Below are 12,887 nucleotides of genomic sequence, written 5' to 3' on the forward strand. Positions count from 1 at the left end.
TTTTTCAATCACTTATTCACTGACAACACACAGCTCCCTCCGCCCTGTATTATCCTCTCCCATCTCTATCTGACTTTCCACCACCATTCACTGGTTGGCACGCCACTCTCTCAAGCTCAATTCTTCCAAAACAGAATTATCTTCCCCAATACTCCTAATGTCTCCCCCTGCCTTCACGTATCATTCCCCATTCCCGTATCATCTCCCCTCCCCATCAACACCCTTACCCCACCCCATAAGGCTTACACCCTAGGGTGGCCATGATAATAGCAACCTATCAATGCCACCAGATTAATTCTTCACATGGCTGCAAGATCAATTTCCATTTCACATATCAACTCATTTACCCACCGCTGAAGTTCACCACCTGAAACCTTCACTCAGCTCTGCATGTTGCCTCCACGTAGAGTGGCTCCCTATGGAATACTGGCCGTTCTCAAATTCCTTCTCTTGCTCCAATACATATATGTATGTCTCTCCATGGACTGATAACTAAATCTACTCCACGCACTTTACCAGCCCAAGACCTGCTCAACCTTTACCCGCACAGCATGCAGGTCTTTCCGCTTCGGCTCCTTTATCTTTATTGCCATTTACCACAGGAACCCTCTACCCCCTGATATTAAAAGAATATAAACACTGAGTACAACGCCCTATATCTAAAGATGTAGCGCAGCATCACCCTCTCTCCCCCACCCCCAATTCTTCCCTGATCCTCTGTGGTCTGCACCTGCAAATTTTAATAAAAACCGATTGTAAATAAGTGGCTTGTTGGGACGGTCCCCTCTACTGGGTGCATGTTCACCCACACTTCAATAATCCTCTGCTGTAAAGGACTCCGATAAGCTCCGCCCCCTTTTGAGACTCTTGTACAGAATGTCAGGGCGATCACTAGCACCCCGCAAAACCCCCCACAAACAATGGACCAATGTGTCAGAATCTCTCCTGCCCCACATCCAGGCTTTCTGCAGGACAGTGAACAGTTTTAATGGGCACATCAAAATATTTGCTGCCGCAGTGTAATAACGCTCAGAGGTACTGAGGCGAAATGCACAATAATTATTATTTATTATTTTGGTATTTACTGAGCGTGGACCTAACTTCGGGAAGCAACAGAAAGCTTTAAAATTATAGGGGGAGGGCATGGTGAGGGAAGCAGAGATCCAAGGCAGGGAGGAGCTAACAGGGGATGGGGAGGCCAGGAAGTTTGGCAGTGAAGGATCTACAAGCAACCAGGGTAGGAAACTGGGGAGAAGATCGTCCCGTCTCAGGTAGGCTGGGGTGTGGAGGGCGTGTGGACTTGGATGTGAGGGAGGTGCCATCTATGGGTCTTTGGCTCCTTTCTGACATGTAGAAGTGAGGGTCGAGTCAGGTGTTGAGGTGGAAGAGGTTCCAGAGTCTTGGGGCGTAGACAGAGAAGTCGGTGTTCCGGCTCTTTACTTCCAAGTCTGCAAACGTCTTTACTTCTGGTGAGATAGGCTGGGGACTTCAGGGCGATAGCCTTGTAGATGATGCACAAGGAGTTGTAGGTAACACGTGCTTTCAGTGGGAGCCAGTGCAGTTTGATGAGGATAGGAGTGATGTATTCGAATTTTCAGAGCGGTTTGATTAACAACCCGCCCACCTGCTTTCTGTTTAGCCAATATTCTTGGAAAAATATTTAAAATGGGCCACGTGGCACAACCCCCTGAGGAATCACTGGTGGTTTTTCCCTGTTAATCGCAGATATATTTTAGAGAAACGTCCCACTCATAGCTGTTGGGAGATATACAGTGCATTGCAGGACTCAAGGGATGCCATGATAGTACCTCCATCTCAGAGTCTGAGAGAACATAACCTGGATCCATAAGCGATACCGCGAAATAGAGCATCACTGAACACAGCACAAGGAGGACGAAGGCCAGTGGATGCAGCAGCTCCCCACGCTCCTCTTGAGAACGCAGATCTGAAAAAGAAGGTACATGTCAGAGAAGCGGACAGTGCAGAGTCTGAGAGACAGCCGGGAAAACGGGTCGTCAGGAAGAACAAAGAAGAGCAGAGGAAACAGATGAGGATTCATGATCATTGTACATCAAGGGAGAATGGGGCCCTCTACAAGCAGCCAAAAACAAAGCAGCACAGAAGGGGGAGGCAGTAATGCTACTTCCAGCACACTCAGGAGAAACTGACAAGAGTTCTGTATGGATCAAAGGACAAAGCAATGTGGGTGGAACGCACAAACAGGTGAGGATTAGGGATCACATTACACCTGGTAGAAACGGCGTTACACAGGGATCAAAGGAGAAAGCAATGGACACAGAGAAATGGAGCTTCAGGGTCAATCGTAGTGGGGCAGCGGATAACAAGCTTGGCAGAGGTCAAGGGAGAACAGTGCTAACAGAAGCTCACAGGAACCAGAAGAGTGCAGAGGACAGAGCACAGAATGGCGTACAGAACAAGACGACCAAAGCACCAGCCACAGAGCCGATACAAGGATCAAAATTAAGATTGAATAAGCAGGCGCTAAAAGCAGCTCCTGGGTCCAGCATTAACCAGTGATAGCAGCTACCTCTGGGGAACCAAGAGTTAGTACACAAAGTTCCACAAATCTAACTTCCACATAACATGGAAGCTTATCATTTTGTCCATTACTTATGACCTCTTATGCTTTAAATGTCGTATATGTGTCCTAATACTTATTTATAGATTGCCCTAAATTCACAGAGTTAATTTCACATGGGTATGTTTGTTCGGCATCAGCTGGCCTGGGGAGCCAAAAGTACCTCCTGGTAGTTCTTAGTTTTAATCTGTGAGGCAAAAAATCTTGATGTCATCTTCAACTCCACTCTCTCTTTCTTTCCTCACATCTCGGACGTCACCAAGAAGTCCCATTACCAGCTTCACCTCCTCAAAAGGTACTCTTCCCTTCCTCACCTCCCCCAGAAGCTCACCGTCTGAGTCCTAGTTCTCTCTAGGCTGGACCACTGCAACAGCCTCTTTCTCAATCTGCCTTCTGCTTCTCTCCGCCCTATGAAACTCATCCAGAACCAGAATAGGGCTGCAAGACTTATCGTTGGCCTCAAGACCAGGGACTGTATCTCTCCAGCCCTGAAATCTCTCCACTGGGTCCCGGGGGCTGCAAGGATCAAATTCAAGACTCTTTGCACTGTCCACAAGACTTTCTTGGGCCAGAGCGCACACTATATCCAACACTCTCTTCCTAAATACCTTCCTTCTCGAGCCCTTTGCTCGGCTACCTCCAACTCTAATGGTCAGATGCTTCTCCTGGCAGAGTGGGGCATAGATCTCTCTCCTCCGCAGGTGCCTCCCTCTGGAATGGCCTCCCCGCCCCTCTCAAACTTCAGCCTGACCACCTGAAGTTCCAGAAGCAGATCAAAGCGTTCTTCTCCTCTGCTTTCTCTCTCTCCCTCCCCTGCTGACCTTCCTGACCGCCTGTCTGCTGCACAGAATGGTTGCTTGGCTACCCTCAGAGTCTCACTGGGTACCAGGCTCTTTCTTGACCAGTCTCCTATGCACTGCCTCCAGGCCTACCCTGCACTTAGGGGTTATAACTGCTACTTCTACAGTGCCTTGCCTCCTGGCACTTACACAGAGCCGCGCTGCCCTGGTTGCAAAGCTGTCCTGTTTCCCCTTCCCTCTCCTATGCACCCCCCTTCACCTTCTTGTTTTCACACTTGCACGATCTGAATGACACAAGGCCTAGTAGGATTGTTTTGTCTTGTCCTTCCTCTGTCTTCCCTCCCTTGTCATGCCTAGAAACACTTGTGTACAGTCATGTTATAAATGACTTATCATATCAGCTTTTCTAGGCTATAAGCAGGGGCGAAATAGCTCCCCTCAATTTCGACTGCTGCCGCAGGCGGTTATCTACACAGGTTTCACCTGTATTGGCGCTTGCAGATCTATTCTTTCACCACTTTGGGTTGTCCATGTGCCAACGATGAGTTCTGTAGGTAAACACCATAAGGATAAACTGCCTCCTATAGATGAGGACATTAATATATTTGGGGTCCTTGCTGGTTTGTTTATAAATTCGAGAAAATCTAAAGGTTTGCCACTCACACCTGCGACAGAGCACGTAACGAACAACTGGGGATTCAAATGAAAAAAAGATACCATGAAATATTTGGGAACTGTATTGTAGATAAACGACTTCTTTATGTTAAAACTTTGAACAGAATCAATGTGCAGCAGAGTATGGGATGCCTCCATCGCTTATCAATAGGACGTTGTTATTCCTAAACCATGAATACCAGTCATTGCCCCTAGAATATACCAGGACTGTCAGAAATGTATAATAATGAAATGTATTTGGGCGTCTAAGCAACGCAAGATATCCTATGAGATGTAGGATCTCGAGTTGGGCAATACACGATTTGGTGTTGAACCCCAAGAGATGAGTACCTCTACATGTGGTTATCTAACGGGTCGTTACACACTTGGGGGTATTAGGAAAATGTCTCTGCTCATAGAGCTGGGAGACACTGGCGTGTTACGTCAGTGGGGCCTGGCTTTACTCTCAGACTTCCATAGTCTCTGCTGCCAGTGGCATGGACATCGCTGTGACCCACAATTCTATAACCATTTCACGGACCTCGGCATCACGACAATGGCGAATTTATAGATCAATGGCACATTTAAAGTAAGGCGGTACGGTCAATGCTTGGACAGCCTTCCTGTGGTTTAGGAAAGCTCAACACAATAGAACGCATGCCATAGGCTGCTCTTAGCCCCCAAAACCCATGAAATCCCTAATTGCGCAACAATATACACACACTGTTAGCACTATGTAGGAGAGGGCTATGCTGGTAAAGCACGCCTCAGATGGGAATCCATGTTAAACAACACATTTACTGATAAATCATGGAGCATGGTCGGAAAACAAACCAGACATCGTGTTTAATGATAGACTTTTGCTTACGCACTTAGTATCTTCACCAGTTTTACACCTACAACAAAATAAAGCTACGTGATCTACTCTCACGGTTCCAGATAAGTGGTTATGATGCGCGGCACCTCAAGCAGACTTCATACCTCTGCTGTGGTTCTGCGCCTAAATATGGAATTACTGGGATCACTGAGGGACGAGTCCATCCCATCCATCCACAGATATCATTATTGGGAATTATTGATTAAACAGAACCTGTCTAGCATTGCTTTGGTGGCTGCAAAGTCTCCGATATCCAAGAAATGGCAGAAAGGCCGCCACCTACATCTGATGGATGGTTGAAGGCCCTGCTAGTAAGCGAGGGAAAGGGAAAGGGATAAGAAATGGTAAAAGTGGCCTGAACTGAGAGGTTCTCCCTATCCATCAGCCCTCCCCCTCCCACCAAATGAGGGGGACTCAAGAATCAAGGCAGTGCGATTCCACAGGCGTATAGTAAGTGTATGCAGATTCTCTGCCATCTTGTGTGGAATGGGGTTGGCCTTCATAAATACCAGTAATGGCTTTCCAAGGAAGGAATGTTGCACTGTGGGATGTAAGCAGAGATATGAATGCTGTAATAAAGAGGTGTTCCAAGGAAACAAGGGAATACAGCAAAGCTCCAATGCTCCACAGATGGGCTCACACTTTATAAATCCCATACATACGACAACATCCTTGCCTTGTCCTCAGAACAAGCTCTTCCAAGTGTCAAAAGACAAGGAAACACTGCAAGAAAAACAGCTGAGAAACAACTACACGCCTTCATCTGCAAACACAACTAATGTGGCCGTTCCAGGTCCCTTAGGGCAGAATCCCACCCGGGAGGGGTGTTCTTCAGGGGCCCTTAGGGCAGAATTCCATCTCAGAGGGGCGTTCTTCGGGGGCCCTTAGGGCAGAATCCCACCCGGATGGGGCGTTCTTCAGGGGCCCTTAGGGTAGAATCCCATCCGGAAGGGGCATTCTTTGGGGGCCCTTAGTGCAGAATCCCATCTGGGAGGGGCGTTCTTCGGGGGCCCTAAGAGCAGAATCCCAGATCTTCAGGGGCCCTTAGAGCAGAATCCCATCTGGGAGGGGCGTTCTTCAGGGGCCCTAAGGGCAGAATCCCACCCGGGAGGGGCGTTCTTCGGGGGCCCTAAGGGCACAATCCTATCCGGGAGGGGCGTTCTTTTTGCTGGCATCTCTGGCTTCTGTGATCGGAAAGGACTTCTACTGAAGCTCCCATCACTGCAAGCCTTTTCCGATGTGCTGCACTTGGTTGTACACATGGCTACCAGGGCCGGGGAACTTTTTAAGTTTTCCATTTTGGCTGCAGGGTGACCGTCGTCATGAAAGTGTGCGGTGATGCAGGCTGGTACCACCTACGTTTAGTTTAGACTTCACCAACGTTTGTAGCCAGTTTAAATGTATGAATATAGGTTTGTGGGTATTAGTACATGTTTTCAAGTCCTGCACCCAGTCATTTCAATGTTTCACCTTACTCTGTCCAGAGAGCACAAGCGATGCCTGAAATGGTTGTGGTGTTGACGTGGGCTCACTCTGAACACAGCCCAGCACTCTTTAGAGTGCTTCAAACTGGATTGGCCTCGTTTTCAGCTCCAATACACAAGCTAGGTCGGAATGCCTGTGTCGGTGGAGGTTTTAGGGCCATCCTGATAGGCGGTCCACCAAAGCCTTTAAGGTCCTGCCTGGTGTGCGAGATCGGTGAACTGGTATTGGAAGACCCTGTTTAGTCCTCGGATTCCTACCCTAATTACAGGGAGACTGCTGTTGAAGGTGGGCTGCTAATGCTGAGGACCTGGTTAGACCCTATTGGCTGGACCCTGGGTCTTTTGTCCTTGCTCCCAGCATTCTTATTGGATGCTGACAACCTACACTGGCCTCTTCCTGGTCTTCCCCCAGCCCTCCACAGTGGATGGACTACTTGTTCCATTTTGGGACAGTTTCCTGGCAGTTCTTCTGCTGGCTTTCCTCCTCTTAGATCAAGCACCAAGAGGTAGAGCGTCTCCTTGGCCTGGAAGTCGGGTGGTTTGCCGTCACCCCACTACACCTCTGTCTTACGATGTCCTTGGTCGCCTTCTGCCATTTCCCTGGTTGGGGGCTGGTCACCTTCTGCCATTTCCCTGGTTGGGGGCTATCTTGCTGGCTGTTTTGGGCCATTGGCCAGGTACCACAGTGTTCTTAACGCGGTTGTCTCTGATGCTTTTGCCTTGTGGGCCCTCCTCTCAGGAATCAGAGTTACTGCTCCCTTTGGTCTCCTGGGTCCTTGCTGGTCAATGGTTGAAGTCTCTTTATGCCAAAGAGCTCAACCACTGCTAGCCAAACATAAACAATGATGCCCTAACACGGTTCCCCTTCTGTTTCTGGTCCGAATCCGCCACGACCTATACAGCGAGTACTGGACCCCAGATCCCAATATGTTCTTCGGATTCACCAATGGGAGTCCCCTGGGTACTGGAAGTAGTGGGGTTTTGAAGGCTCCCACCCATACCGCCCCCAACTCTACCAGTTCCCCCATGCATTACACTCTATGTGTAGGATAATACTGTAGGGTCTACCCATTTTTCCCGCGTACTACTGGCTGTAGGGAATATTGTTCAAACCCATGTATGGCATGGCGATTCCTTAATTGCATGCAATTTATCTTTGGGAAGGATCCCCTTTTCATCAATCTTCCTTAGCATGCACAAGTGTTGGACTTACACCAGGGCTCAGCCCCAACACTGGCTTCAGGAGTGAGAAGGGTTTGACCCAATGCCCTCAGGCCTGACACTGGCTTCAGGAGTGAGAAGGGTGGGACCCAAGGCCCTCAGCCCCGACACTGGCTTCAGGAGTGAGAAGGGTTTGACCCAAGGCCCTCAGCCCTAACACTGACTTCAGGAGTGAGAAGGGTGGGACCCAAGGCCCTCAGGCCCGACACTGGCTTCAGGAGTGAGAAGGGTTTGACCCAAGGCCCTGAGCCCCAACACTGGCTGACAGGAGTGACGAGGGTTTGACCCAAGGCCCTCAACCCCGACACTGGCTTCAGGAGTGACAAGGGTCTGACCCAAGGCCCTCAACCCCTACACTGGCTTCTGGAGTGACAAGGGTTTGACCCAAGGCCCTCAGCCCCGACACTGGCTTAAAAAGTGAGAAGGGTGGGACCCAAGGCCCTGAGCCCCGACACTGGCATCAGGAGTCAGAAGGTTTTGACCGAAGGCCCTGAGCCCCGACACTGGCTTCAGGAGTGATAAGGGTTTGACCCAAGGCCCTGAGCCCTGACACTGGCTTCAGGAGTGAGAAGGGTTTGACCCAAGGCCCTGAGCCCCGACACTGGCTTCAGGAGCGAGAAGGGTTTGACCCAAGGCCCTCAGCCCGACACTGGCTTCAGGAGCGAGAAGGGTTTGACCAAAGGCCCTCAGCCCAAACACTGGCTTCAGGAGCGAGAAGGGTTGGACCCAAGGCCCTCATCCCCAACACTGGCTTCAGGAGTGAGAAGGGTTTGACCGAAGGCCCTCAGCCCCGACACTGGCTTCAAAAGTGAGAAGGGTGGGACCCACGGCCCTGAGCCCCGACACTAGCTTCAGGAGCGAGAAGGGTTGGACCCAAGGCCCTCATCCCCGACACTGGCTTCAGGAGTGAGAAGGGTTTGACTGAAGGCCCTCACCCCCGACACTGGCTTCAAAAGTGAGAAGGGTTTGACCCAAGGCCCTGAGCCCCGCCACTGACTTCAGTAGTGATAAGGGTTTGACCCAAGGCCCTGAACCCTGACACTGGCTTCAGGAGTGAGACGGGTTTGAGCCAAGGCCCTCAGCCCCGACACTGGCTTCAGGAGTGACAAGGGTTGGACCCAAGGCCCTCAGCCCCGACACTGGCTCCAGGAGTGACAAGGGTTTGACGCGAGGCCCTCACCCCAACACTGGCTTCAGGAGTGAGAAGGGTTGGACCCAAGGCCCTGAACCCCAACTCTGGCTTCAGGAGTGACAAGGGTTTGACCCAAGGCCTTCAACCCCGACACTGGCTTCTGGAGTGACAAGGGTTTGACCCATGGCCCTCAACCCCGACACTGGCTTCTGGAGTGACAAGGGTTTGACCCAAGGCCCTCAGCCCCGACACTGGCTTCAGGAGTCAGAAGGTTTTGACCGAAGGCCCTGAGCCCCGACACTGGCTTCAGGAGTGAGAAGGGTTTGACCCAAGGCCCTGAGCCCCGACACTGGCTTCAGGAGCGAGAAGGGTTTGACCCAAGGCCCTCAGCCCGACACTGGCTTCAGGAGCGAGAAGGGTTTGACCCAAGGCCCTCAGCCCAAACACTGGCTTCAGGAGCGAGAAGGGTTGGACCCAAGGCCCTCATCCCCAACAATGGCTTCAGGAGTGAGAAGGGTTTGACCGTAGGCCCTCAGCCCCGACACTGGCTTAAAAAGTGAGAAGGGTGGGACCCAAGGCCCTGAGCCCCGACACTGGCATCAGGAGCGAGAAGGGTTGGACCCAAGGCCCTCATCCCCGACACTGGCTTCAGGAGTGAGAAGGGTTTGACCCAAGGCCCTGAGCCCCGTCACTAGCTTCAGGAGTGACGAGGGTTTGACCCAAGGCCCTGAACCCTGACACTGACTTCAGGCGTGATAAGGGTTTGACCCAAGGCCCTGAACCCTGACACTGGCTTCAGGAGTGAGACGGGTTTGAGCCAAGGCCCTCAGCCCGACACTGGCTTCAGGAGTGACAAGGGTTGGGCCCAAGGCCCTCAGCCCCGACACTGGCTTCAGGAGTGACTAGGGTTTGACCCAAGGCCCTGAACCCTGACACTGGCTTCAGGAGTGAGACGGGTTTGAGCCAAGGCCCTCAGTCCCGACACTGGTTTCAGGAGTGACAAGGGTTGGGCCCAAGGCCCTCAGCCCCGACACTGGCTTCAGGAGTGACAAGGGTTTGACACGAGGCCCTCAGCCCGACACTGGCTTCAGGAGTGCGAAGGGTTGGACCCAAGGCCCTCAGCCCCCCCGACGCTGGCTTCAGGAGTGCGAAGGGTTTGACCAAAGGCCGTCAGCCCCGACAGTGGCTTCAGGAGCGAGAAGGGTTTGACCCAAGGCCCTCAGCCCAGACACTGGTTTGACCCAAGCCCCGACACTGGCTTCAGGAGTGAGAAGGGTTGGACCCTGCCACCTGGTTCTACTCGACCTCTTGTCTGCTCTTGACACAGTAGACCACCAGGCGCTTACAACACCCTTCATCGATGCATGGGCATCAGCAAACTTGTCGTACGCTGGTTCAAGTCCCAACTCGCCAACCACCAGCAGTTTACTCAAATGGACTCATCTAGATCGCCAATGCTACCAGTCACTGGTGGAGTTCCGCAGGGTTCCATCCTCTCCCCAGTTAGCTTCAATCTATAGATGGAGCTCCTGGGAGCCCTCCTAGCCACACACAACATCCACATCCACCAATACGCCGACGATACAAGCTATACCTCAAGATCGACTCCATCAACCACATCCATAGGCTCAAAACCTGCCTCTCGCTGATTCAGTCTTGGATGTCCAGTGCATACTTGAAGCTCAACCCCTCCAAGACCGAATTCCTACTCCTCACCAACAACACACGAACACCCAGACATACAGACCTGGCTATCGACCATGAATTCTGAGGGCTTCACACCTGAGCTCACCTCCTGTGCCAAGTCCTTTGGGTTACACAACGAAAAACACCTCTCCTTCAAGACACACATAGCTAAGAAAACTCAGACTGCTTTGTATCAGCCCCCCACCCCCGCGAAAGGTCAAACCCTTCCTCCCTCTGGACAGCTTTAGATACAACGTTCAAGCACTGGTCCTATCCCACCTGGATGTGGCAATGCACTCCTCAAAGGCCTCCCGTCATCCTCCCTTGTGCCCCTGAGAAGTGTCCTACATGCGGCTGCGCGCCTGATCAAGGATCTATTCAGAAATGACCACATCACCCCCACCCTCATCGACCTTAACTGGCTTCCACTGCATGCACAAATCACCTTCAAGTCTTGCTGCATCATCTATAAGGCAGTCGCCCTCAAGTCACCCAGCTACCTTGCAGAGAAACTCAGCATCTCCAGCGGACAGCGCACCACCAGAAGCCAGGACACGTGCAGACTTGAAATCCGCTGCTGCAAAGAGGAAAGGACCAAAAAACAAGCTATCTCTGCCTACGCCCCAAGACTATGGGAAAATAACTCAAGGCTCACCTCTTCAAGGAATCTCTCTGCCTCAACACCTAAGCCATCACATCACCCCTCGCGCCTCCTGACTCGCTAGATGCCGCACGCCACTCTCCCCCTCCACCACCTGGTACAACGGTACCCCTCCTCTGTGCTCCTCTGTATCCCATGCCCACTGTATATCTGTTCTGCTGTTACCTGTAAAAAGCGCTCCGTTATGCATCTGTACTGTTGTACACCTCTGTAAGGCGCTCCGTTGCTTCTCGAAGCTAGGTCTGCGCTCAATAAATACCCCAATAATAACTATCAAATATCCATAAGCTGCTACATGTTATACAATAAGACATTATATAGGGAATGCATTACTGTTTAATCTGCATGGCCAGATAGCAGTTCCTATTTTGGCTTTGACAATACTTGTTTTGCTGGTTCTTCAGCGAGTCCAATACAAGCTAAACTTCTATTTAGCATACATAAGAACTCATTACTAATGGGTGGCAGTTTAAGACCCCAGGGGATTGGCTCAGCCATCTGCAGAAGCAGACTCCTTATCCTGCCAAAAAAGAAACACTGAGTTCAGTACAACAAAGGAACCCCATGCCCAATGCCTCCATTTAATGGGCTACCCTCACCCACATGGGCTCATTGTAAGAGACATACTGCTAAACATATGTAGTATCCAGCATGCACAGTGTTAATGATGTAAGGTAGGGAATGTCAAGAGGTTAAGGGCCTCATTACACGGATGGCGGTGGACCAAGGTGCTATTAGCACCTTGGTCCATGCCGGTAAAATACCGGCACCGCCTTGGTGGAAAGGGGAATTACCGCCCTATTCCAAGGTTGGTGGGGCGGTAATTCCCCCTTCCCCCATTGCCCTTCCCCATTCCCATTTTTGCCCCATAGGGCTCTATGGGAATGGGGAAGGCGCTAATTACGGAACCGCAAATTGCGATACCGTAATTAGCTCCCTGGTCCCTTTGCGGGTTGGTTTGCAGGCGTTAAATTCCCCAACCCGCAAAGGGACCTCGTAGTAAAGCGGTAAGGGTTTACCGGTACCAGTAAAATACCGGTACCGGTAAACCCTTACCGCCTACCGTGTAATGAGGCCCTAAGACTCTAGAATGGAAGGCGGGGGGGGTTACAGAAAGAGGGACGCTGTGCTGCTGGTGGGCGTAATGGCTCTTAACCTGAAGAATAAACTACATTTTGGAAAGTATTCTGGCTCTTCATCACTTCCGCTTGGAGACGAGGCACCCATCAGCCACCCGTGTGTCAATAGCAACAGGTATCCAGTGGATTACTCCATGAATTACAGAACGTAAGAGCGCAGCGTCCCTCTTATCTAAACAACTTGTTTTATGTACCCAATGCCATCAGTGCTTCAAAGCACTGAAACACGACTGCTGAATTAGAGAAGAAATCCTTGCAGCGCTGATCTGTGCCGGGGTGCACGAGCGCCACTGTTAACATAGACTCGGTAAGTGCTTAAAGTGGAGTAAGAAATTGAGGGGGGGTGCCTCATTTGGGGCGTAGCTTCCACGATGGGCGTCGCCTGAAAAGTGCACAAACCATAGCAAGGTACACAAACAAATATATACATGTATGTAAGCATGTATACATTTGTATGCTTACCTTACTATGGTTTGTGTACTTTTCAAGCCATCTTTTGTAAATATAGAAATATGCTACATATTTCTACGTTTATAAAAGATGGGAATGCACCACACTTAGATGGACTGCTGGGAACACTAATATGTCACTCTTAGACGTAACGTTGGGGTAGCAAATGTTATTGCTCCTAACC

The 12,887-nt window shown here is 50.9% G+C and overlaps 1 protein-coding gene across 1 annotated transcript in view; it reads right to left on the reverse strand.

Moving 5' to 3' along the window:
• ZDHHC12 (zinc finger DHHC-type palmitoyltransferase 12) overlaps window positions 1-12,887 on the reverse strand; it is a 97,209-nt gene that overhangs the window by 41,208 nt on the left and 43,114 nt on the right. Inside the window, exon 2 of the mRNA XM_069609182.1 lies at window positions 1,809-1,945. Coding sequence (XP_069465283.1) covers window positions 1,809-1,945 — 137 coding nt within the window. The remainder of the gene's footprint in view (window positions 1-1,808; window positions 1,946-12,887) is intronic.

The sequence above is a fragment of the Ambystoma mexicanum genome, chromosome 8 (genome assembly GCF_040938575.1).
Source record: "Ambystoma mexicanum isolate Mex_15411 chromosome 8, UKY_AmexF1_1, whole genome shotgun sequence".
Classification (NCBI taxonomy): domain Eukaryota; kingdom Metazoa; phylum Chordata; class Amphibia; order Caudata; family Ambystomatidae; genus Ambystoma; species Ambystoma mexicanum.